Below are 25,925 nucleotides of genomic sequence, written 5' to 3' on the forward strand. Positions count from 1 at the left end.
GTGAGTGTGCCATCTTGAAAGCACATCATCCAGTCCTAGTCAAGCCTTCAAATGACTACAGATAAGAGCCAACATCTTAACATGTGACCTTCTGAAAAGACCTTGAACTAGAACTACCCACCTAAGCCTCTTCCAGATTTTTGACCATCAGAAACTGTGAGATCATAAATATTTCTTTTAAACTTCTAAGTTCAGGGTTAATTTTGTTCCACATAAATAATAAATTCATTTTGTTATAAAAACAAGTTACAGAATTTAACATACATAAAGGTAATCATTTTAGCATTTGGGAAAATGATTATTTGATAAACGGTGTTGTAACAATTGGTTAGCCATGTGGGAAAAAAGAAAAAAGCTGTACAGTAAGATGATTATGGGGTATATTTATGATATTTTAAAAAGAAACCCACAAGCTGGGGTCAGTGGTGCACACCTGTAATCCCAGTAGCTCAGGAGGCTCAGGCAGGAGGATCATGCATTCAAAGCCAGCCTCAGGAAAAGCAAGGTGCTAAGCAACTGAGTGAGACCCTGTCTCTAAATAAAATACAAAATAGGGCTGGGGATGTGGCTCAATGGTCGAGTGCCCCTGGTACTCCCCTCCCCAAAAGAAACCTGTATACCTAATAGAGGAGATACAGGTGTGTACTGATAGCACCCCGCTCAGTGACCTGGCATTCCATACACACCTCCTTTTACCACTGCCCTTGCCATCCTTCAGGTCTTGGTAAAAAAAAAAATACTTCCTCAGATAAGCCATTCATGATCTTTTCCACCTGGTGTGTCTTTCTGGCTATTTCACCTTTGCCACATTTCATACACTTATAAATTACCTAGGTATTTGTATTTTTAATGTTGTCTTCCCAGGCAGACTGTAAGCTTCCTGAGGTCTTACCTAACTTGTTTGTTCTTATATGCCAAGTTGCCTATCACTACTTAGTACATTTATGGGGGCATGTTTCTCCTACCCCACTTCCTAGTTTTTTAACCATTATTTTTCTCCACATTTTTTATTGGTGAATTATAGTTGCACATGATCATTTCCCAGTATTTTCCCCTTTCCCCTCCCCTCTCATTCCTAGGTCCCTTTCCTCCTCTCTACTGATCTCCCTTTGGTTTTCATGAGATCCCCCCTCACCTTTCTTTTCCTTTTTCCGCTCCAGCTTCCACATATGAGAGAAAACTGCTGTCTTTGGCCTTCTGAGTAGTTTATTTCACCTAACACAATAGCCTCTATTTCTACCCATTTTCCTGGGCAGTGATTATCCATTCTTGTCGACTGTTTTGACCACATCAGTGATGACAATGAGTTTTTTTGTTTTGTTTTGTTAAATAGGAAGTGTAGCCTTTTCTCCTGCCAGGGCTCTTTTTTCTTCAGCTTTTACATACCGTGTGTTGCCTCTGATGGTAGATGCATCACCCCATGCTCCACCACCAAGAATGGCATCAGTCTCCTCTGCCTACTTGGCTAGGGTTGGCTGGGTACTTTGAAATTAACATGGCCTGAAGGAAAAAGCACAAGATGAAGAAGCACAGCCAAGTCACTATAATAACTGCACAAATGGAAGATGCTGCAGATTATAAAACACATCCAAAAATCAGATGTGTTCATTTGTGAAGGGAGAGAGGGACATCTTAGAATCAATGAAGTATGTATTTTTTCAATCCAGCATCAATAACCTGGGACTAGTATGTTTAAAGACTAGAAAAGCTTGCCTGCCCATTTTAGTTTTTAGGGATATTATGCGTTTTCAATTTTTTATAGGTATTTAGTGATGAGGCAAGAGTTAGGGTGAAGCGATATAGAGAAAGTAAAGCAGGGAAAGAGGATAAGAGGAGTCAGGTTTAAGAGTTCAATACATGTAAAAGGATGTAACAGGGAAATTGATGGGTTTTAAATGAGGCGTTTATGGGTTATGTTTTGCTATTAAGATCATAATATATGGTTGAGACCCCTAGCTATTTACCATAGACCCATCTCTTCATCTTTGTAGGCACACACTTTCCCAGGCACTGCTACAGTAAGGAATGGTCATGTGACAATTCCAGGCGATGCAATGGGAACAGAAGAGACAGGTGTGATGCCAACTGAAATCAAAGAACCCCAAGCCCTGACAGGGGAATGCGGAGCCAGAGTTCCCAACTGCCACAGGGGAAAGGGATATCTGATTAGGATTGTAAGAAATAAGCTGCTAGTGTACTTGGGACACATTGCATTTTGGGTCTATCACTAATGGAAGCCTAGAGATCCTAATACATCATGTTCCCTCCAGAAATATCCTTACCTAGCAGATTCCTTATTTGCAGAACTTTAAAAAGAGGAAAACTTGGCAGGGGCTGGAGGGAGGGATATGCTCGGAATTTTGTGTGTGTGTTTGATTGCATTTCTTTTTTTTTTTATTGGTTGTTCAAAACATTACAAAGCTCATGATATATCATCTTTCATACATTTGATTTAAGTGGGTTATGAACTCCCATTTTACCCCAAATACAAATTGCAGAATAACATCGGTTACACACTCACATTTTTACATAATGGCATATTAGTGACTGTTGTATTCTGCTACCATTCCTATCCCCTACTATCTCCCCACCCCTCCCCTCCCATCTTCCCTCTCTACCTCATCTGCTGTTGTTCAATTCTCTCCCTTGTTTCCCCCCGCTTTCCCCTCCCAACCTCTTATATATGATTTTGTGTAACATTGAGGGTCTCCTACCATTTCCATATGATTTCCCTTCTCTCTCCCTTTATCTTCCCCCACTCGTCTCTGCTTAATGTTAATCTTTTCCTCATGTTCTTCCTCCCTGTTCTGTTCTTAGTTGCTCTCTTTATATCAAAGAAGACATTTGACATTTGTTTTTTAAGGATTGGCTAGCTTCGCTTAGCATAATCTGCTGTAGTGCCATCCATTTCCCTGCAAATTCCATGATTTTGTCATTTTTTAGTGCTGTGTAATACTCCATTGTGTATAAATGCCACATTTTTTTTTATCCATTCATCTATTGAAGGGCATCTAGGTTGGTTCCACAGTCTAGCTATTGTGAATTGTGCCGCTATGATCATTGATGGGGCAGTATCCCTATAGTACGCTCTTTTAAGATCCTCAGGGAATAGTCCGAGAAGGGCGATAGCTGGGTCAAATGGTGGATCCATTCCCAGCTTTCCCAGGAATCTCCATACTGCTTTCCAAATTGGCTTCACTAATTTGCAGTCCCACCATATGCTCGGAATTTTTATTTCCCAAACTGTCCAGCTTATCTCGTAACAGTGACACAACTGCTAAAAATTTGTCTAGGGCTATTAGGACAATTAGGTGCAAGGTCATGCTCTTACATAGTGGTTGAAGTGCCACAGTGAACACCATGATTTTATGATATATAAAAACTTACCTGGTAGTAATGTCATTTACAGTGATGTTGATTTTAGTGGACTCTCCCAGTAGGGAGAGACCTGTGGACACAGGAACAGGGTATATTGGCAAATAAGAATCATTAGGGGGTTGGGGTTGTGGCTCAGTGGTAGTGTACTTACCTAGCATGTGTGAGACACTGGGTTCGATTCTCAGCACCACATAAAAATAAATAAAATAAAGGCCTATCAACAACTAAAATAAAAACAATCATTAGGGGCATTTTCAGGTGTAAGATGATTATATATGGGGGTGATAAGAATGAAAAAGATAAATAAATCTCCTTGTCAGAGAAGCAAATATAAAGAGTTAACAACTAGAAAAGCCAAACAGAGAGTGGTGATAACTTTGAAACAACCAGGTCTTGTACTTGGAGGAATTTACCCAGAGATGTGAAAAGTGAAGAGGCACCTTTTGAGAGGGTAGAGTATGGATGGATAGTGGTGAAGAGATGAGGGTCTTCCTCTTCTGACAATTTCTCTTTCCAGAAAAGCACCCTCAGATTCCACCATAAGATGTATTTTCTTAAACATCTGTATTTTCATTCAACAGTGTTATGGTTTGGATATGCAGTGTCCCCAAAAAGCCCATGTGTGAGACAAAGCAAGAAGGTTCAGAGGAGAAATGATTGGATTGGGAGAGCCTTAACCCAATCAGTAAACTAATCCCCTGATGGGATTAGCTGAGGGGTAACTGAAGGTGGGCAGGGTGTGGCTGGAGGAGGTGGGACATTGGAGGCTCGGCTTTGGGATATATATTTTGTATCTGGAGAGTGGAGCCTCCTCTGCTTACTAATCATGATGTGAGCTGCTTCTGTCTGCCACACTCTTCTGCCATGATGTTCTGCTGCACCTTGAGCCCCAAGGAATTGAGCCTGCTGACTTCGGATTGAGACTTCTGAAACTGTGAGCCCTCAAATAAACTCTTCCTCATCTACAATTGTTCTGGTCAGGTCTAAGCAGTGAAAAAGCTGACTAAAACAAACAGGATGGCAATTTACCCTAGTATTTGTTCCTTTCATTCTTTCCTTCTTTTTTTGGTACTGGAGATTGAACCCAGGGGTACTTAACCACTTAGCTACATCCCCAGCCATTTTATACATATATTTAGAGACAGGGTTATGTGTGTGTGTGTGTGTATGTATGTATATGTATATATATGTGTGTGTGTGTAGAGAGAGAGAGAGAGACAGACAGACAGACACAGGGTCTTGCTGAGTTGCTAAGTGCCTTGCTAAGTTGCTGAGGCTGGCTTTGAACTCGTGATCCTCCTGCCTCAGCCTCCTGAGCTGCTGGGATTACAGGTGTGCACCACCGCACCTGGCCTATTTTGCTAATTCTTTGTGATACTTTGTACGTGACTCCTGATAGTCTTTACTGACAAAGGAATGTGTTTACGCTTATAACAGCATTTGACACCTTATTTCCTTTCAACCTTATTTCCTTTTTTAACCACATCATGAAGAACAAGTGTTTCTCAGAGCTAAACAGCAGGACTGTTAAGAAACCTCTAGGAATGTATCTAAATGTTTAGTACTACTGTACTGAAATTCTGAATAACAGGAAAGTAGAGGAAAGAAAACTGTGTGCCATACATTCTAAAGGCAGGCCATTGTCTGTACATCCTGTGTACCCCACAGCTTCCCTCATTACCTTGACCAATCTCAGAGGACTTCATAAGCACATCCTAGAATCAGATCATAGAAAAGGCCCCAGATGAATTGTAATGCATTCTGCTGTCATATATAACAAATTAGAGTGTGAAAAAAAAGACCCCAGTTAAACCTATTTCATTTAACCAGCCAAGTGCAAGTAAAATCCATCACATAGTTTGAAAAATGTTTTAACTCCAATTTACACTGTTAATAGATATAGTGGTTATTTTCAAATTTCAAATATTACAGAATAACACAATACCTTTTTTTTTTTTTATGTGATGCTGGGTATCGAACCCAGTGCTTCATGCATGCTAGGCAAGTGCTCTACCACTGAGTCCAAAATCATGGCATTTGCAGGTTAGAGAATATAATCTAAGTGAAGTTAGCCAATCCCAAAAAACCAAATGCTAAATGTTTTCTTTGATATAAGAATGCTGATTCATAATGGGGATGGAGGGGAGGAGCATGGGAGGAATGGAGGAACTTAGATAGAGCAAAGAGGAGGGAGGGGAAAGGAGGGGGCATGGGGGTAGGAAATACGGTGGAATGAGATGGCCATCATTATCCTAAGTACATGCATGAAGACACGAATGGCGTGAATATTCTTTGTGTACAACCAGAGATACGAAAAATTGTGCTCTCTCTATATAATATGAACTCAATGTATTCTGCTGTCAAATTAGAATAAAAAAGGGTAAAAAAAATACATTACAGAAGGGCATGATGTTTTTATGTCTGCAGGAGAAGACTTGGGTTTAAAAGTTGGGGAAATCCCACTCTAGAACATACTAGAAGACATTCCAGTGATGGGAAGTCACCCAGATGAAAGCCCAAAGCAAACGCTGGATGTGCCTGAAGGCCTGAGAGGTCAAGTTGAAGAATTCTGTGGACTACAGAGGGTCAAGAGGTGGACTCATAGGCAAAACTAGAAGAAAGATCATTTTTAAAGTCTGGACAAAAAAAATCACAGGATAGGTAATATGCAAGACAGCCTCTGGTTTAAAAATTTTACACACAGGATAGGGAAGAAAAGGTGTGCTTATCACTCCAATCTCAGGTCACTTGACAGCCCCATTCTAACTTGTAGAGCTTCATCCCTGGAGCCTTGGTCAGGGCCCCTCTGTTTCCAAAAACACATTGCCTGCCATAGGCCACACTACTGGGAAGCAGCAGCAGTAAGCCTGGCTTGGGTCCTCACTGGAGTGAACACAGGTGCTGAATAATTAAGGCTACTTGGTTGTCACTTGTATTCTCCAAGAGGAACTTGCCATGTAAGCTGGGCCATCTAAAGGCAGGGGGAACACAACAGGTGTATCAGAGAGGCAGCTTATGTTCCTAATGGTTAAAGAGCAGCCAGAGTTGCCAGAGAGACACACAAACTTAGACAGGAAGAGGCATTTGGAAGGCACTTTCCAGCACACTCGCATAACCCATTAAAACCTCAGTAACAGTGAGCACAAATAAAACTCACTGATTTAATTTTCTTCTGGGTCCCCTGGAGTCTCCTTTAAAGGATATTGCCCTTTGCTGCTAGGTATCTATTTAACAAGAGAATCAGGGCATATTTTAAAATTCAAGTAGTTGAACATATAAAACCACAGAACTTACTAAAATGGCCCTTTTTCACCTTTAACAAATACATGCACTCATGTGATATGGTGAAAGCAAGAGAAATCAAATCTGAGGCTTTGGCATTAATTGTTGCAGTTATTCAACTTTATTATATTTTAAGATCTAAAAACAGTGAAACATAGTATTTTTCAAACACCTGAGGTTAAAGCACCTGGGCACAGCATCTTCATACAAACAATTTGACAGAAGACCAAGTTTAAGTTACAATTTTGCTTCATACCACATATGGAATAACACAGATAAAGCCATCCTTTAAATTATATGTGCCCAATAAATAGTTACACTTGTGTATACAGCTGGTTGTCTAAACAAAGTGTATATTCTTGCCCCTGGTGAACAATTACTTTTTTATTTTTGTAGCATTGGAAGTTGAACTCAGGGGTGGCCCCCAACCCTTTTTATGTTTTTATGTTAAGAGAGGGTCTCACTAAGAGACTGAGATTGTCCTCAAAGTTGTAATCCTCCACTCTCAGCCTCCAAATAACTTGGACTATAGGCATGTGCCACCATGCCCAGCATATTAACATTTATAACAAGTGGCCAATACAATTATTAGCACCAATTCTCACAGCTTAAAAATATTATACCAAAGTTAAACAATTTAACAATAAGAGAATAATGATGATGAACATATTTCTCTTAAAAGTTTTAAAATTATAAAATTAAGCCCAAATCAATAAGTTGGAACTAATGTTATCATTCAAAGTTTAGCAGGATAAATGGCTCAGAACCAGGTAAAATAATTAGAAATACTACACAAGACAGAGAACTTCCATAAAAGGGAACCAACCCGAGGATTGATTTTTTGATTGTGAATGTGATTCCCTGAAGAATAAGCTGAGAGGTACTAGTGATAGCAAATATGGCATATATAACAGAATAAAAACATCTCATTAATACTGGATCATTATTTCTTCTGAAACAGTACAAAATGCCATTTTAAATTTAAAAAGATTTACTTGTGTATATACTTCACATACAGAATAAAAGAAAAGTATGAAATAGCACTCATATGAGGAATAAACACATGTCACAAAAATAAGATTCTTTTAATCACTTGGATATAGGTATCTTCATAGAGAGATGTGGATAATTAATTCCTATTTATATGTCTAACCTTAGCCAAAACGTGTAAGCTTTAAAATAACAGGTATTTCAACAAATAAAATAGTGACTCCACCTACACTACTCCAGCAGTAAATATCTCTTGCATAAAATGACCATTCTATCAATCCTATAACTTATCCCAAAACTGGTACAAATATTTCAAGAAGTCTATAAACTCATTTTTCCCCCTCTAAATCTAACAAGTGCAATATGTAAAGATAAAAACAGAGAGTAAAATACTTTATATAGCTATTTCTTTTCTGGAAACTGGTAAAACATATCAGACAAAATAATTGAGAAAGAGAAGATGCCTATAGATTCTCTTTTAAGGAAAAATTCTCTTTTAAGGAAAAATTCCCCCATATGGATTTAATTCCAGAGGTTGTATTTCCTCTTAAGCTGTTGTGGCTCTAAATATAAAGATGCACATAAATCAAAGGGTTTTTTGCCATTTCCTACATGAAGTGTATTTGTAAACTATATGATGAAAAATAACAAAAAGGCATAAAGAATGAACTTTCAATTTGAATGTGCTAATACTAAAATGTTAAATGGTTTTTAAATAAGTAAACTTGACTTATCATTGACTTATCATTTTACAATTGTGGATATAACATTTTTTAGAGGAACCTTCTACAAAACAGAAACTACTAAGGACAGAATAATGACTTTAAGAAGGTACTGGTAAACCTAATCTAAACTTCTGCAAACACTCAATTGTTGAGGCCTTTTTCTTCTTTAAGCTTTTCGATGTAGTGGCACAGTTTCAAGACGGTTCCAAGCTTCAACCCCATGTACTTGATCATGGTGTCACTGGTCAGCAACAGCAAGGCCTTCCCATCAATTTCCTACAGAGAGAAGGGAATTACAATAATTAATAATATTTTCATATTTGATCAGATTGGTTCTTTATATATATAAGAACATGTGCAACAAATCAGAGAGCAGCTCTTTCCAGTCTCTGAATATGCATCTACTCTATAAAGACTGTTAAAAATATAATCTGCACAGTGAAGCATCATTTGGTAAAAATTTGGCCTAATATTTTAAAAATAAACTGTCAAACTACCTAATTAAATACCATATGTTGAATTACATACCACATATCTATGACAAAATAAGTAAAAACTATGAATGACAGAAATTCATTTCAGATGTTCATTAGCTTCCTGACAAGGGCTGGGAATGTGAGTATCTCAATGTCAATGCAAACTATAAACATACTATACAGTGTTGTATTTTTGATAAAAATAATTAGTTGTCTGAAGCTAATTAGATGTGAAACTGCTGGTTTTCTTATCACAGTGAAAATGGCACATTAGATACATGGCCACTGACTGTATTCATTAGAACACACAGTAAAAATATTATTTGATAGTTGCAAGGCGCTCTTTTAAAATTTCGTATTATCTTAACTAACCAACTTACATTGCCTAAGGCATATTATTATTTGATTTTTTACATGCTCCAATTTAAAGAAAAAATTTTACTTAATCAAGTATCACTGTCTGAAAAGACCTGAAATCCCTTATAGTACCATCTTTGCCAGGCATCTTCTGTACATTTTCTACTAAGTAAAACTAGAAATGGAAGAAATTAGAACTTAAAATTTATCCCAGGGTGTTGCTTTTTAAAGGGTCTGGTACAGCCTGAGGGCATCAGCATCATAAAACGTCACAAACCATATAAGGTTAACAGAATTGAATCGATTGGAATTAGTTGCTGGATATATTGGGTATCATAGTAAAAAGGCCGCCCTGTTACAGATTGTAGTCACCCTCTCCTACTCATGGTCCTAGGGCTGAGCAGGGAACAGGTTGAGGGGTGGGGAGGATCCTTGTATCTGTCTTTACAAAAGGGGGGTCCACCTGAAAGTGGCAATGCAGAACCATCCTCTTGAGAATGTGAGGCTGTTTAGAATATTAGGCGCTTGGATTCCCATTTAAAGAAAGACCATTAACCTACTATTTAAGGATCTAATGTTGGGCAAAATAACCTTTCTCTTAAATGGCAAATTCAGTTGATAGGGTTCCCCCACCATCCACACAACTCAGTATCTAACTGAAAGGCCTGCCTGGAGATCAAAAGATACATTACAGGCTAGTTGTAGTGGCGAGCGCCTATAATCCCAGTGGCTGGGCTTGGGAGCCTGAGGCAGGAGGATGGAGAGTTCAAAGCCAGCCTCAGCAACAGCAAGGTGTTAAGCAACTGAGTGAGACCCTGTCTCTAAATAAAATACAAAATAGTGCTGGGGATGTGGCTCAGTGGTTGAGTGCCCCTGAGTTCAATCCCCAGTAACCCTCCCCCCGAAAAGATACATTACATGTTGCTCAATGAGGCCAGAGAGGGGGCCTGACATCTGAGGATCTGTATGGTTCAGAAACAGGATCACATCATCCACAGACCAGGTTAAAGGATCCTCCGGGTAGTCTTGGTTAATCACAATGGGTTCAGATTGAACTGGTGAACTTGTAGCTTCACAATGAGGGGAAAAAAAAAACACAAATCACTTGACCTGATCATTATCCTGAAAGAGATGTTAGGTAGGGAGTAATGGTCTAATTTCTGGAACCTTCACTTACATACCCAAGCAAGGACTCAAGACTCCAACTGTAAAATTAGTAAAAGCCTACATTAAAGATGATCAAGACAGCTGCATAAGAGCATCCCATATGACCGCCCCTAAACGGAAGCAGCTTCAGAAGTTCCCTTAAAGCTTTAAAAATTATAAAACAGACCAAGCAATTCAAGGCCTCTTGGGCCATACAGCAAAAGATCCATTACGTGGATTAAATTAGGTAAATCTAACCTAACCCATTACATTCTTAAGTGTTTCAATGAATTTCTCTCAATCTCTCTAAATCAGGTTTATTTTACTAAATACAATGGAAACTCTCCAAATTTACCATTTTATAGTTGCTTAAACTTGTTCACTTTAATCAAGGAATTTCAACAACCCCATTATCTTGGAGGACCAAATTAGTTCTTTCACCAAATCTCTCCCATAGTTTCAATATGGATATTTTTAGCATCACTTTAATTCTTTATAGATTCCTGTCTCTTGTGGTTTAAACGTTTTTTTTTTTTTTTTTTTGGTGCTGGGGATTGAACCCAGGGCTTATGCATGTGAGGCAAGCACTCTACCAATTGAGCTATACCCCCAGCCCTTAATCTGAATTTTAACAGGATTATTTTCTGCTGAGCTAAATCAGAAGTAACTTTAACATTTTATTTGATTCTTCTTTCATGTTTAATTGCATAGCAATAGATGTTTTAGTTGAAGGTTTACTTGTTTAATAAAGAAATAACTGAGACATGAAACAATTTAGGTACTCACACCTCAGCGTGTTTTAGCTGTGCTGTTCACTAAATTGTGTTGACATTTCTTTGTGTCCTGACAAGTATTCATTCACTCAAGCAAAGCACTCCACTCCCTAAAGAGTGTGTGTGATAAGTGAAGAGGGTTTTGTCATTTGCAAGAGCCTCGAGGACTCAAAACAAATTTGATCTTCTGGGGTGTGGATTAGCCAAAGGCATGTCCTTTCTTTCCTATCATCTGCTCTCTGGTCATTCTAGGAGTATTTTGAGTTATTCATCCAGGGAAAGGGATAAAAATAACAATATTAAAAACTTCACAATGGGCCGAGTGCGGTGGCGCACGCCTGTAATCCCAGCAGCTCAGGAGGCTGAGGCAGGAAAATCGTGGAGTTCAAAGCCAGCATTAGCAAAATAAAGTGAGGCACTAAGCAACTCAGTGAGACTGTCTGTAAATAAAATACAAAATAGGGCTGGGGATGTGGCTCAGTGGTCAAGTGCCCCTGAATTTAATCCCAGGTACACCCTTCCCACCCGCCTCAAAAAAACTACTTCACAATGGGGTCATTAAGGATATCAGTGATTAGTTGCTTAACACAGGGCCTTGCACATAATACATATTTAGTGAATAATACTCACCCTTAATACCATCACCAGCTCTCAAAATAGGAAACAGCTTCCACTAGCTCATATGGAGGATGTTAAAGAAGAGAGGTTAAATAGTGATATTTGTAACATGTGTCATTCCAAACTCACCAAAACCAGATGACATGTGGTGAGATGACAGAGCATGTGTATTCTCCAGCAAGCCTGGGTAATTCTTCATATCAGCGTTGGACTCTCCTCGGGCCAGTGCATTTGTAGTTACTGGCATGGAGGCTCCATTTGAGGATACTGTTATGGAAACTCCAGCAGAAGAGATGCTGCTGGTGCTGCGAGCCCCAGGGCTGGCAAAGCAGGACACTATAGAAGGACCATGTGTGTTGTCATCATTTCTGAGGTAGGTCTGGAATGAACGCCCAGAGAAGAGTGGTGGGATCGGTGGGCTATCTCTGAGGGATGACTCCTGATCCCTGATCAGGGACTCCATCTCCTGGGATTCCTCAGATTGAAAAGATGAGATCACAATGTTGCTGTCATCATTTTCTGGTCTGCGAACTGGTAAAGTCGGGCTGTAACTTTCAGGATAGGAGAATGAATTGAGACGTTCCTTCTTTTTTGCTTTTTGGACTTTAACTTTTTTAGAAAGCAGGTGATTATAATTTTTGCATGCAAATCCAAGTGGCTTCTGAAATGACACAAGCCCAACAATAATCAACAGTGAATAAAAAGAGAAATAAGGTCAGCATGGTGGCACATGCCTGTAATCCCAGTGACTCGGGAGACTGAGGCAGGAAGATCGCATAGAAGAGGCCAGACTCAGCAACTTAGCGAGGCCCTAAACAACTTAGCTAGACACTGTCTCCAAGTAAATAATAAAATGGACTGGCAATGTAGCACCATGGTACAGCACCCTTGGGTTCAATTCCCAGTATAAAAAAGAAAGAAAGAAAAAATAAGTAGTTAATATATTAATATTTATTTTACATAAAAACTATTTTACATTACTAAAATAAATGCTCTCTTGATTATATGATTAAATTTTATTCCTCTTCTGGCCTACATTTTAATTGTGTCTCACAGACTTTCTTCCTGTGCTGAGGATTGAACCCAGTGCCTCATTCATGCAAGGCAAGCACTCTACCACTGACCTACACCCTCAGCCCTTTAATTGTGTTTATATATTATGGGTACAAACATACAAATACTCACTACCATTCATTCATTTATTGAACTTACTGTCATGACACTAGCATTTTTCCTATAGAATTTCAGTTCCCCATCTGCTCCTACAAAGTACAGACCAGCCTTGCTAATCTTACACAGCTACTAATTCTCTAGCCCTTCTAACTGACTGGCAGCTTTACATTTATCACAGTTATAGAATACTTACGCGATAGTTCCAAAAGGATTTTGTACGCAGACGTTGGATTTTTGCCAACTTTCCATCAATGACATCAAATTTTTTATCCAGGTTTTGGATAGCATCAAATATAACCTATTAAAAGAAAATGTATTATAGTTCCTATTTCAAAAGCAAAGTAAAATGTGTGAAAATGTCATGAAGCCAAGTTCAAACTGCTAGGCACAGTGAAACACATGTCTGTTCTGACTTGAGGCCTGTTGGTGACACAGAACCCTCTTGGCTCAGTCAAGGAGCCTCGACTGTTCCTACACTACTCGAAGCCACATGGACATTGAAAGGATGCTGCCATTTCACATCAAGGAAGGTGCTATTTTAGGAAAGAAGTGTTCAAATCTGCTAAAAAGCCAAAGAGTCACCTTCTATACAAGAACTAAAAGACAGCAAGCGTTCCACACTCTATACAGAGCCAAATCCAACAGATGTGACTTTTGGCTTCAAAGTATTTTAAAATCATGCAGTCAACAATTAACCTTATAAAACCACTGAGTACATGTCCCCATATGTGCCCATTAGTATGTGAATGATACAAATCTGAGATTCTTGAAATACACAGAAATTTCAGGCAAAACCACACTTTTATTTAAAAGACCAGAAACATTTCTTCATTCAATCAAATAAACATTTACTAAAGCCAGGTACATGATGCATGCATGTAATCACAGTGACTCAGGAGGCTGAGGCAGGAGGATTGCAAGGTCAAAGTCAGCCTCAGCAACTTAGTGAGGCCCTAGGCAACTTAGTAAGGCTCTATCTCAAAGTAAAAAATAAAAAGAGCTGGGGATGTAGCCCAGTGGTAAAGCACCTCTGGGTTCAATCCCTTGGGCAAAAAAAAAAAAAAAAAAAAATTACTAAGGGCCTTCCACCTATAGGAACCACTTCACCAGGTGCTAAGACATTAAAAATACAAATAAAACCCCAAAAACTCCGGTCTTGGGGGAACTCCCATCTCAGCTATGGAGAGAAGTAAAGAGACAATTTTAATAGAGCCTGGAATAGCAGTTCTCAAAATGTGGTCCCTGGACTGGCAGCATCAACATCATCTGCAGGCTTGTGAGAAATACAAAATCACAAATCTGAGTAAGGGCACCAGGCTTTTTTTTTTTTTTTTACAAGCCCCCCAGGTAACCCTGAGACATATTCAAGTAGGGAAACCACTGACCTGTGCACTGGGACAAACAGTGTAGGCTCTAGGGAACACAGTTGGCTTTAATACTAGAATTCTAACACTTACTAGCTTTATGCTTATTTGACCTCTTTGTGCTTCAATTTCCTCATGTACAAAATTTGGGATGAAAATGTCTTAGGGGTTCTACTGAAGACAAGAACTTTGCTAAAGCATTGTGTTAACACCAATGATAACACAAGTACACAATGACAGGTCCAACAACCTTCAGTACTCTATTGGCATTCTTATTGTTTTTATTATCACCAGTAGCATGGCGCAGGTATGAACAGGAGGCTAAGAATGCCCAGAAGAGCAACACTGAACCTGGGCTGGCAGTCAGGGAGGATTTTCAGAGGAGGTGATGTCTGAGCTGAGAATTTAAAGGTAAAAAAACAGCAACCAGGTAAAGATACATTGGAAGGGCAGAAAGGGCAGAAGAAACAGCATCTTCAAAAACACTCCAAAAGAGAGAAAACAGGAAGCTAGACATTTAGCTAGCAGTATAAAAGACATCCAAGGAGCTGGGTTGACAAGGAGGGTGAGATTGAGGGCAGCAACTAGGAGGGATGTTTTAAAGCTGTGGGAGGATATTCTGAGGGAGGGAGTTACAGAGACAGGGCTGGAGACACAGGAAGGGAGAGATGCCCCCCCCCCCCCCGGGAGGTCTCAGCACAGGGAAGAGAGCCTGCCAGAAACCAGTGGAGGGACCAGCCCTGGGCAGCGCAGGACACTGTTCTTATCCTATGGGGAAAAGGAGTCAGAACAAGGATGGCTCAGCTCCAATAGGTGTGCTGGCCATGGGGACAGAAATCAGGACTGGAAAGATGGCTGCCTGGGTTCTCCAGTCTCCAGCAAAGAAGAGGCAGCAGAGTGTGTGGTGCGAACTCTCACAGTAGAGTGGACTGGGGCTAGGGAAAGAACCTTCGAAGGAGACAGCCCAGGGCTCCCAGCCTGCTGGCCTAGAGCTGGGAACCCAGCAGGTGCCTGGCAAGGGTGGGAGTCCGGGGAGGGAACTGGGAGGAAGGAAACAGAAGGGTAAAGGGCTGCACCAGGCGGTGAGAATGGTAAGGAAGGAGGCAGAGGATGGCAAAAGGCACACATTTGGAGAAATGCCCCTGTGTGTCATTTGGGGTAGAGCTTGGGGACCTGGGCACTTCTTATCTAAGATGCCATATCCCATCCCAGCTTGCACAACTACTCAGAGACCTTGGTTGAGCAGTGCAGAGGCCTAGGAGGCTGCTTAGGCAAGGGACAAGAGCCCTGTCCCGAATCCCAGCCCTCTTCCTTGCCTCTCCAGCACCTCTGCACAGCTCTGCCCATCCCAGGCTCTAGGACCTACAGGCACTAGTAAGAATGAGAAAGACACACATGGACTTTTACTTTTCAAAATATGCTAGTCATTCTATTTAAGAAACTTTATAGGTGAACATTTTTTTCTTCATAAACTGTCATTGCCTCTGGGGCATGCAGCTTACAAAACCCTTGATAATTATAAACTTCTATCAAACTCTACCAACAAGCTAACGTGGAAAACGTGGGCTGGGGTTGTGGCTCAGCTGTAGAGTGCTTGCCTAGCAAGTGCGAGGTACTGTGTTCAAGCCTCAGCACCATATAAAACAAGTAAATAAATAAAATAAAGATTAAAAAAAAAAAACTATGTAAGATGAGCTGGACGCAGTGGTGCATGCCTGTAATCCCAGGGACAAGGGAGGCTGAGGCAGGAAGATAGTGAGTTCAAACCCAGCCTCAGCAACTTAGTGAGGCCTTAAGAAACTCAGTGAGCCCCTATCTTAATATATAAAAAAGGGTTGGGGATGTGGTTAAGCACCCTTGGGTTCAATCTCTGGTACCAAACCAAACTAAACCAAACAAAAACAAACTAGGGCTGGGGTTGTGGCTCAGTGGCAGAGTGCTGGCCTCACACTTATGAGGCACTGGGTTTGATCCTCAGCACCACATAAAAATAAATAAATAAAATAAAGGTACTGTGTCTGTCTACAACTAAAAATTTTAAAAAAAACTATGTAAGTACTCCTAAAAACACTTATAGGCTGCTGTTTTGTTTCAATGGAGATATCTTGATATGCAGTGAGGCACATACTAAAATCCACTCGGATCAGTCAATGTTCTCTAGAATTTTTAGGGAACTTAATTCAATACTGAGCAAACTAGATGAAAGAGACACAACTACATTTGGTTATTAATGTTTTATTTTAAAGCGCCTAAGATCCAAGTATTGTTGATTCAAAAGTTTTACCTGCAAATGCTATTCAAACTAGAAACTGTTTAAAATCATCACAATGGGGTGGTAATCATAAATACTTTAATAAGGTGAAATTTTAAATAATTGTACAAGTTCTCTTTATATGAGATAAAGAGAATTTTAACATTTTAGAAAACCACAGTAGAATGAATCTGACATAACACTCCTATGTTCATGTATAAATACATGACCAGTGTATCTCCACATCATGTACAATGACAGGAACGGGAAGTTATACTCCATATATGTATACTGTGTCAAAATACACTCTACTGTCATGTATGCCTAAAAAGAATAAAGAAATTAAAAATTAAAAATTAAAAAATAAGAAAAAAACATTTTAAAAAACCACACAGAAGGAACAGAACATCGTACCTGACAATGGGTAAGGATATCCAAAACGGTTTTCTGCTCCTCATCATTGTAGGATGTGTCCGATAGGACATTTTCCTGCTATAATATTTTAAAAGTAAGCAGTTAATGCTTTGTTTCAGTAAGACTCCCACTGTATGCTAGGGGAGAAAAAGGACTTGATATTTATCTCTTTAATATTGTTTTTATTTTCCATCAACCTTTCAAAAGACAATTTAAAGCAGAGACAAAAATTCACATTATTCTGATAATGGAAATGATAACTGCCCATTAAGAAAGGGATCACAGGGGCTGGGGTTGTGGCTCAGTGGTAGAGTGCTTGCCTAGCATGTGTGAGGCACTGGGTTCCATCCTCAGCACCACATATAAATAAATAGTTACTATGTCCATCTACAGCAACAACAACAACAACAAGAACAAAGTGTGCTTTCCCTGTCTCTTTTAAAAGAGTCTGAAGACTCACCCTGTACTGAGCTGAGTCCCCAATTCCCCTCACAAAATGAGATTTGTGGGTGTTTGTGGGAATTCTCACCAATGTAGAAAAATTCTTACATTGCTGTCTCTTTTTTAATCTCAGTACAAGAAAACAGGACATCCAAAGGAAAAAAATAACAGGGGGGTGCCAGGGAATTTATCAGAAGAAACTAGGTTTGGATTACCAGTATGAAACTGCTCTGAATTTCCTAGGACAAGGGAGAAGCAAAATGGTTAAGAGCTTATTGTCTAAGGAAAGAAAGCATACAAACTCAGCAGAGAAACAGTTCCTTGAGTGTGAGTTTAAAGGACTTCCATAGTACATAAAGAATTGAGCTGCGTGCGGTGGCACATGCTTGTAATCCCAATGGCTCTGGAGGCTGAGGCAGGAGGATCATGAGTTCAAAGCCAGCCTCAGCAAAAGCAAGGTGCTAAGTAACTCAGTGAGATCGTGTCTCTAAATAAAATAAGGCTGGGGATGTGGCTCATTGGTCGAGTGCCCAAGTTCAATTTTTGGTACCTCCCCCAAAAAAGAATTGAAATCTTTTTCTTTCAAATGGCAAATTTTAACATACTTGTCAACTAGCAATTAATATTACTTACGTTATTGAAAAATGTAGTGTTTGGCTCATATGCGTAAAGAACAGTGTTATCGTCATCATCTTCCTCTTCATAAGTTGGTATTCCTGTTTTGATCTGAGGAAGATTATTAAATAACTTAACAGGAAAGATAAAATACAAAACTAAAAGAGATGTTGGGAACTTTAACTTCATTTTTAAGAAGCTTCAAAAGCCTATTACTGATACCAAGGACCTATGCCTACTGTAAACACTGACTACACAAAAAGATGTACTTGCAGAACTGTGTTCTCATTAACCCCACTACACTACTGTACCATCTCCAGAGAGCTGAACCCCTTTTGTGCTTCAGGGTGGGAAGACTAGTCTTCTGCACTAAAACTGCTTTAAAAGCAAACATTTTTAACCATGAACAAAAGATAAAATGTTCCATGGCTTCTAATGACCTGATTTTTAAATAGTCCAATAGTGCCACTCTGTGGACAAAACAGAACACACTCAGGCACTCACTTTTTCTTGATAAATGAATCTCTAAATTATCTTAAAACATTCTTGGAATAAGACAAGGTAAAAATAAGTAAGGGAGTGTAAATAACTACTACGTTTTGGTATAAGTATTTATTCCAAGAATAAGTCATGAACTCTAGGAATAATTTTAAAATAAACACACATGGTAGCTATGTATATCTTTGTTTCAAAATATATCATACATATTATCTGGATTCTCCTTGCACTGATAGGTAACCAAAATAATATGGAATTGGGGTATAGACTATGACCTATAAAATATTCTATCTCTTGTATAGTGCCTTATGCTTTTCAAAGTGTTTTCACATAATTTTGTTAAAAATGACTCTTGGTGGATATTTAATATTATTTCCAAAGGTGAAAAACATTAGGGCTAATGCAAGTTAAGAGTCACACAGACTACTTAGATGGCATTAATAGTCATTTCCTTATGTGACTAAATAAATGTGTTTTCTGTTAGGCCTCATTATGTATGCTTTAATATATTTTGGTTCAATTTGTAAGGATTAAGAAACAGCAGAACGTACTAGAACTGCAAAATTAGCACAATCACCTTGAAAAACTGTTTGGCAGAGTCTCATAAAGTTAAATTTACATCAACTCTATAACCTTGCAATTCAACTTCTGGGTATTTACCCAGAAGAAACGTGAGTGGAAGCTCACAAAGAAACTTGCACACCAATGTTCACAAGAAGTATTATACATATCAGTCAAAATTCATGGTGAAAAATTTACTTAGGATCTATGCATAACACTATATGAAATTAAAGTGAATTTAGAAAACAATGACAGCACAACAAAAGGAATAAAGACATTTCAAATTGAGTACAAACCACATCCATCTCACTGGAACAATTAGACATCATTTCTGTGTATCAGCAGATGGTCCACTTCCAGTGAGTTGAGCCTAATTAATTTTAAACTTGCTGAAGGGTTTATTTGTGAAACTGCTTAGTCACCTAAGACTGGTAAACCTCCTACTCCTGAAAAGCAATGCATAAAAAAAGTTACTTTACACATTTACTACCTAAATAACTTTAATGTGGATATGTTCTGAGAATAGCACTTCAAACTTAAGTTTTGTTTGAATTTTAAAGAGTGACAAAACAATTCTTCCATAGAAACTTAGAATAAATCTTTAAAAATGAAAGGGTTGGGGCCAACACAGTGGCATATGCCAGTAATCCCAGCGGCTCAGGAGGCAGAGGCAGGAGGATCTCGAGTTCAAAGCCCAGCCTCAGCAAAAGCAAGGTGCTAAGCAACTCAGTGAGAACCTGTCTCTAAAGAAAATACAAAATAGGGCTGGGGATGTGGCTCAGTGGTCCCTGAGTTCAATCCCTGGTCCCCCCCCCACCCCAAAAAAGTGGAGAAACAAAAATCAACTCACCTATTTGAAAAAGTTTTTTAAAAACCCTCAAAAAACAAAATAAACAAGAAAGGGCTACACTGCCCAGGTCTAGGAATAAAAATCAAAGTTAAGCCAGGCACGGTGGCACACGCCTGTGATCCCAGTGGCTCAGGAGAGCTGAGGCAGGAGGATCATGAGTTCAAAGCCAGCCTCAGCAAAAATTGAGCTGCTAAGCAACTCAGTGAGACCCTGTCTCTAAATAAAATACAAAATAGGGCTGGGGATGTGGCTCAGTGGTCGAATACCCCTGAGTTCAATCTCTGGAACCTCTCCCTGCTCCAAAAAAAAAAATCAATTCCAAATTGCTTAACAACTTAAAGTCCCCAGAGTACTGGGAACAAGTGAACAATAGAACACCACTGCTAACTGCTTTTGTAAAGGAGTTCAAAAGGACTTTTTTAAAAATCAAGCCCCCAAGGCCTTGTGCCTGCAAGGCAAGCACTCTACCCACTGAGCTATATCCCCAGCCCATCAAAAGGGCTCTTGACCTGGGGAGGCAGCATGCCTCTAAAAGGAGCACCAGGAGTCAGCTCTGGATTGGGCCCCACCACTGCCACCGTGTGGAGGAGAGAGACCCCTACAGACACTGCCTCCTCACCTGCACGTGCAAACCTGTTCAGAGCGGCTCTAAAGAAAACTTCACCTCTAAAATTATGATTAAACCTAAGTAAATGGATGTCAAATACAGCCAAAAGTCTAGAATTCTAGACAAAACAAGACACTGACCACAATAACACTGATTATGTACTAGAAATTCTATTTGAGCACCAGCATCACAGCTCCTGGGAGGGGTACATCAATAAAAAAGCTAATTTAAACCATCCTTAGCCACAGCAGCAATGAGAAGACAATTAAGAGATTCAGATTTCATCTCTTTCCTGTTTCCTCTTCCCTTTACTGTGGTGACACTAATGACCAAAGACCCAAAGGAGAGAAACCAAAAGGAGATGAAGAAGACGGGAGAATGAATCCCAGGTTAGAAATCCCAGGTTAGACTAATGTGTAAAAATTCCAAGTTATAAAACACATCCAATTTGAGATGTAACTGCCATCAAATTTTATTTTTTTAAAAACTGTTTTTTTCTAACTAGAAAACAAACTTAAGCTCTGAATAATTAAAGTTATGAAACTTTGATGTATTCACAGCAATGAGAATAAACCAACTACTGTTGCTCTCAGCAATGATGAACTTTACAACCATAACCTTGAGTAGAAGACAATGCAAGAGAACACAGTATATGTTTCAATTAATAGAAAGCTCAAAAAACCAGCAAGTCACTCCAAACCAATACCTTAAGATACATCACAGTCACTTTAACATCTTAGTATGCTATCTGGTAAATATGTCATGATTTATTTAACCAGTCCCCAGTTCATGGATATTCAAGTTACTTCTAAAGATTTGCTCTTACATGGAACACTGCAAAACAGTCTTGCACTGGTGCAAGTAGTTCTATGTAATAAATCCCTAGAAGTAGAACCAGTAGGTCAAAGAGATATCGATAGTATCCACATTTGAAAATTTAAACCAAGAAACTTTTTGGCATCAGGAGAATCTATTCAACTTCAAGGTTTAATTCAACCAAGAAACTTTTTGGCATCAATGACTTTTTCTCCTTTCATCTACTAATGTAGCATATTAATACATTTCTTAATATGCTTTGGGTGAGGGATACAGCTGATCATGGAAAATAGCATTCAATTTGTTGGTATTTTATTTAGAAACTGCATGTCTAAGCTCTTACATTAGTAAGAGGTACATTTCTCACAATTAATGAACCCATACTGGTATATTATTAACCCCTGGTATCAAAAGTGCTCTGCAAAATTAATTGGGAAGCCTTCCATTTCTTTTGACACTCTGAAAAAGTTTACATCACACCAGAAAGGTGTGCCTTAAAGGCTTGAAAGAGTTTAAAGAAACTCTGTGCCAGACTTTATAACATTTTCTAAGTTCTTCCATGATTACTGATCCACTCAAATTATTCTACTTTTTCTTTGACAAACTGCTTTTATCCAGAGGATGATAATTTGATCATAATTTCAGAATTGTTAAGAAAATCACAATTTAAAATCATTAATTATTTCTAACTTAATTTGGATTTTCTTTTTTTTTCTTGGTTAAGTAGTCTATTTGTTAATCTACTGACAATTGTATGGGGTAGGTTTCATTGTAATCACCATTTTCCTTATGAGAAAACTGAGGCAAAGAACTGTAATTCACCTAAGTCTCACAGCTAGTAAGGGTTGCAGCCTACCTCCACACTCAAGCTCCTTTTCTTCTCTATTAGTAAAACCACCTGGAATCCCATCCATAACAATACACAATAAAATCCAAGCTCCTTTTCTTCTCTATTAGTAAAGCCACCTGGAATCCCATCCATAACAATATACAATAAAATCCAAGCTCCTCCAGTGCCTCCCTACAAGGTCCTTACATAAACTGGACCCTGACTACCAGTCAGGTCACCTCTTACCACTTGCCCCCTTGTTCTAAGCTTAAAATATTTAAAACCTGGCCTTCTGCAGCCAAAGCAGGCCTACTACTATTATAGGCTCTTACATTCAGACAATTCCCCACTTGCATTAATTACAATGCTGCCAAATGTGGCCACAGATAGATAGCACTGAGCCTGACACAGCGCTCTTGACATTTTTTACTTCTGTGGCACATTTACAAATCAACACTGACTTTGTATTATTTGAGCCTCTGGCTCCTATCATGCTCCCTGTCCACAATACCCTGCTGTCTTTCCACCTAGGAGAATCTATTCAACTTGAAGGCTTAATTCAAGTTCCACTTCCCAAAAGCAAAGATGCTATATCAACAATGACTCCATCTGGAGGTGACACTGTTTTCCTGACCACAAAAATGCTTATACTTTAACCCATTTTGTCCCATTGTTTCAGATGTGGAACACCTATAAAATTTAAATACAGCATATAATATGCAATAAGAATATAATTGTAATAGTAATTAATGTAGTACTATATACACCCTATGGTTCCCAATCTATTTTAATACACTTGTGTTAATTATATTGAAATATTCACAGAACTGAAAATTTGGGACTTAATGGGTTAAGGCAACTGTAGCACTTGTCTACATGAGAGGAAGCATCAAATAGCATTAAGACTTTAGGCTTGTGGCCAGAATACCTGGGTATGGATCTCACCTCCTCCACTTACTAGTTGTATGACTTTAGAAAACTTAAATTCTGTTTCCATTTTTAAGTCTGTATAATGGATATACCAGTACAAACCTCATACTTATGAGGATGAAACAAATTAATACACAGCATATGCTTAGAACAATGCCTGTTGGCTTTTATTTGCTTATTTGAATATTTGCCACATCTACCCAACATAGCTATTAGTCGTGAAGCACATAGATAATGAACCTTCATGGTCATAACATGCAATGTACATTCACATTGTACCTGTACACTGTAGACATAACAACTCTTTTTTGAAAAAGAAATGTTACATCTTTTAAGTGCCAGGCATGATGCAAAGAACTGGGGTTTGTCAGAAACATTTAAATTCAAATTCAAATTGCTCTTTCTTGCAAAAGAACTGTTACATTTTTATTTACAGTGCCCAGGCCATGATGCAAAGAACTGGGCTTTAGACAGCAACACTTGAATCCAAATTCGAACTTCAAAATTTGCAATTTCTCTTTAAACAGATATATAACTTCTCGGTGCCCCAATTTTCTAACCGGTAAAATTGGAATAATATCTCCTTCACTGGGCTGTGTAACACTCAGCATCATGCCTGTTTCATCACAGGTACACCATAAATTTTAATTCCCTTTGATGTGTTCCCAAAAGGTACACGAACACAGCTTCTACAACATTTTCTTAGAGATCCACCACTACTACATCAAGCACAATTTATTTCATTCTTTAAATTCAAAATCCTGCAAAAAATGGGTTTACCTAAAATGAAACCCATTTATATTTCATGTTAAAAACCTAAAATCCCAACAACATAAGAACAAGAAGACACCTGTTTTTTTTAAGACACTAAAAAACTTTTTGTAGACATTAAATACACGTTAAAAACAATTTTAAAAGTTATGTAAAGGTTCACTCCACCGCGCAAGGCATTCACTTGCCATCAATTTATCCCATACAAGCATAGTTCACAATGATGAGGCTGAAATGACGTTTCACCCCCAGGAACTCTTCAACAAATACTGGGCAGACCGCTCCAATATACATATATATTTAATTACAACAAAACCTTATGTAAACACACCAACCTATCGCTTGCTAAAATTTCCGGTAACACTCTGAAAAGTAGCCCTTCCATTGTCCATATCCAACTTTAGAAGCTACAAAATCCGCCAAATGGGGATAAGGCAGCCAAAATATACCGCGTCGCCCAGCACTTGCTGCGAGCCAGACAAATGCTTGAAACCGCACCTAGCCCACGTCTTGCTTTATAAAATACCCCGCGGAGAAGTTGCTATTTGTAAAGATTAAACCGTTTTTATCACTTCATGTTATAAAACTCAGAGCATTCCAAACTTGGAGGCGGCAGAGGAAGGAGGCAAGCGATTTCCAACAGATTAAGACCCACGTCTCTCAAAGGACCACATTGCAGGTACGGAAAGTTCTCCCGCTTCCCCGGAATCCCCACATTTTTCCTGGCTCCAGCACCCGCCCTCTAACAGCAAAGAAAAGGATCAACACGCGTCTCTACAACACGCCCGCATCTTTATTTTCTTGATCATTTAGGTATTTACAATAAAACAGGGAGGCGGAACGGTCTTTGACCAAAGGCAGTTATCTCCAAAGCCTCAAAATCTACACCGCAAAAATCTACATCTCAAAATAGGCTACCGAATCAACTCGCGAGTTTGCCAATTCTTTAAAGTCAAAAAGTCTGAGTGAGAGTCTGGGTCTTTTCTCATTCCCCATCCGCCTCCGCCAAGTAACGGGTTGCAAAGAGAAGCAACTCGTCCCAGAAAGTCGGCACCAGCACTTTAAGTTATCAAATCTCAGAAGTTCACACGCGCCAGAGGCCCCGGAAGAGGCCCAGGAAAACACCCAACCCCCCCCCCCCCGCGCCGCCGCTCGCGTGCTCCGTTGAAATTTGAGGCAGTGAAGTGCAGACTTTCTTTACCCATAAAGCCAATCCTCTTCCCCCCAAGAGTCCCAGCCACTAAGCCAAGTCGCTTAACGGTTGTACTCTCCTGACACCTAAGAAAAAGAAAGTTAAAGAGAAGGAAAAATATATTTAGACCTGTTCAGGTCCCGAATCGGCCAAACCAGCCTCCCCACGGAGCGGAAAACCCGCCCGCGGTGGCCCAACCTCCACCTTCCCAGTGGACGACGGTTATGGCCACTACAGAATTTGGAACGGTCCTTGTGCCGGAAACCAGGTTTGACCCCTGTGGCGCACACCTGTCGCGAACCACAGGGATGCGTTTGACACTGGAACGGACCAGCCGGCGCCCACGGCGAAGATGTTTCCACGTGCGAGAATGGGGGCGGGACCAGTACCGAGAACCAATCGGCGATCGCCCATGACACGCCCTGGCCTTTGAAGTGCCAATCCCGCGGGCGCCTGAACTGCCGTAGAGGAGGACCGTGTTGCTAGGGGAACTTCGGAGGGGCGGAGCCTTGCTGCCCGAGAGACTGGGGGCGCTGGTCTCGTAACGGTGGTAGCTGGGTACCTGATCCCAGATTTTCTTTCGCTGAAGTGACTACAATTGGAAAGAAGCTATGCGGGGAGAGGTTTCTACGGCTGCGCGGGAGGTCCGACGCGCACGCGCAACTTTTCCCGCGGTACAGCCGTTCTAGCGGGAGGCTGGAGAGGTTGAGGGTCATTAGATGCTTGGCTTCCCCACTTTCATTGTTTGGTTATTCGAAGCCTGCTGTTGCTTACATATAATCCCATCACTTCCCAGTCCCCAGCGTCATCCACGTTGACTGAATTCCAAGGGTTCATGTCAGTGCTTCAATTTGGGTAGAGGGAATGA

General features: G+C 39.7%; 1 protein-coding gene across 2 annotated transcripts; it reads right to left on the minus strand.

Annotated features, from left to right (window-relative positions):
- Positions 1–6,758: 6,758 nt before the first annotated feature.
- Scml1 (Scm polycomb group protein like 1) lies at positions 6,759–25,636 on the minus strand. Of its 2 annotated transcripts, XM_005316334.4 has the most exons (8): positions 25,187–25,636; positions 19,359–19,508; positions 18,022–18,114; positions 16,948–17,025; positions 13,112–13,216; positions 11,875–12,406; positions 10,127–10,278; positions 6,759–8,651 (listed from the first exon to the last, which is right to left on the minus strand). In XM_005316334.4, the coding sequence occupies exons 2-8, from the start codon at positions 19,389–19,391 to the stop codon at positions 8,517–8,519; spliced, it is 1,128 nt and encodes a 375-aa protein (XP_005316391.1). In that variant the 5' UTR covers positions 19,392–19,508; positions 25,187–25,636; the 3' UTR covers positions 6,759–8,516. The 2 variants fall into 2 exon arrangements, with proteins under 2 accessions (XP_005316391.1, XP_040148356.1); XM_040292422.2 differs by lacking the exon at positions 16,948–17,025.
- Between the last annotated feature and the right edge of the window lie 289 nt (positions 25,637–25,925).

This window comes from Ictidomys tridecemlineatus, chromosome X, assembly GCF_052094955.1.
Source record: "Ictidomys tridecemlineatus isolate mIctTri1 chromosome X, mIctTri1.hap1, whole genome shotgun sequence".
NCBI classification, from domain to species: domain Eukaryota; kingdom Metazoa; phylum Chordata; class Mammalia; order Rodentia; family Sciuridae; genus Ictidomys; species Ictidomys tridecemlineatus.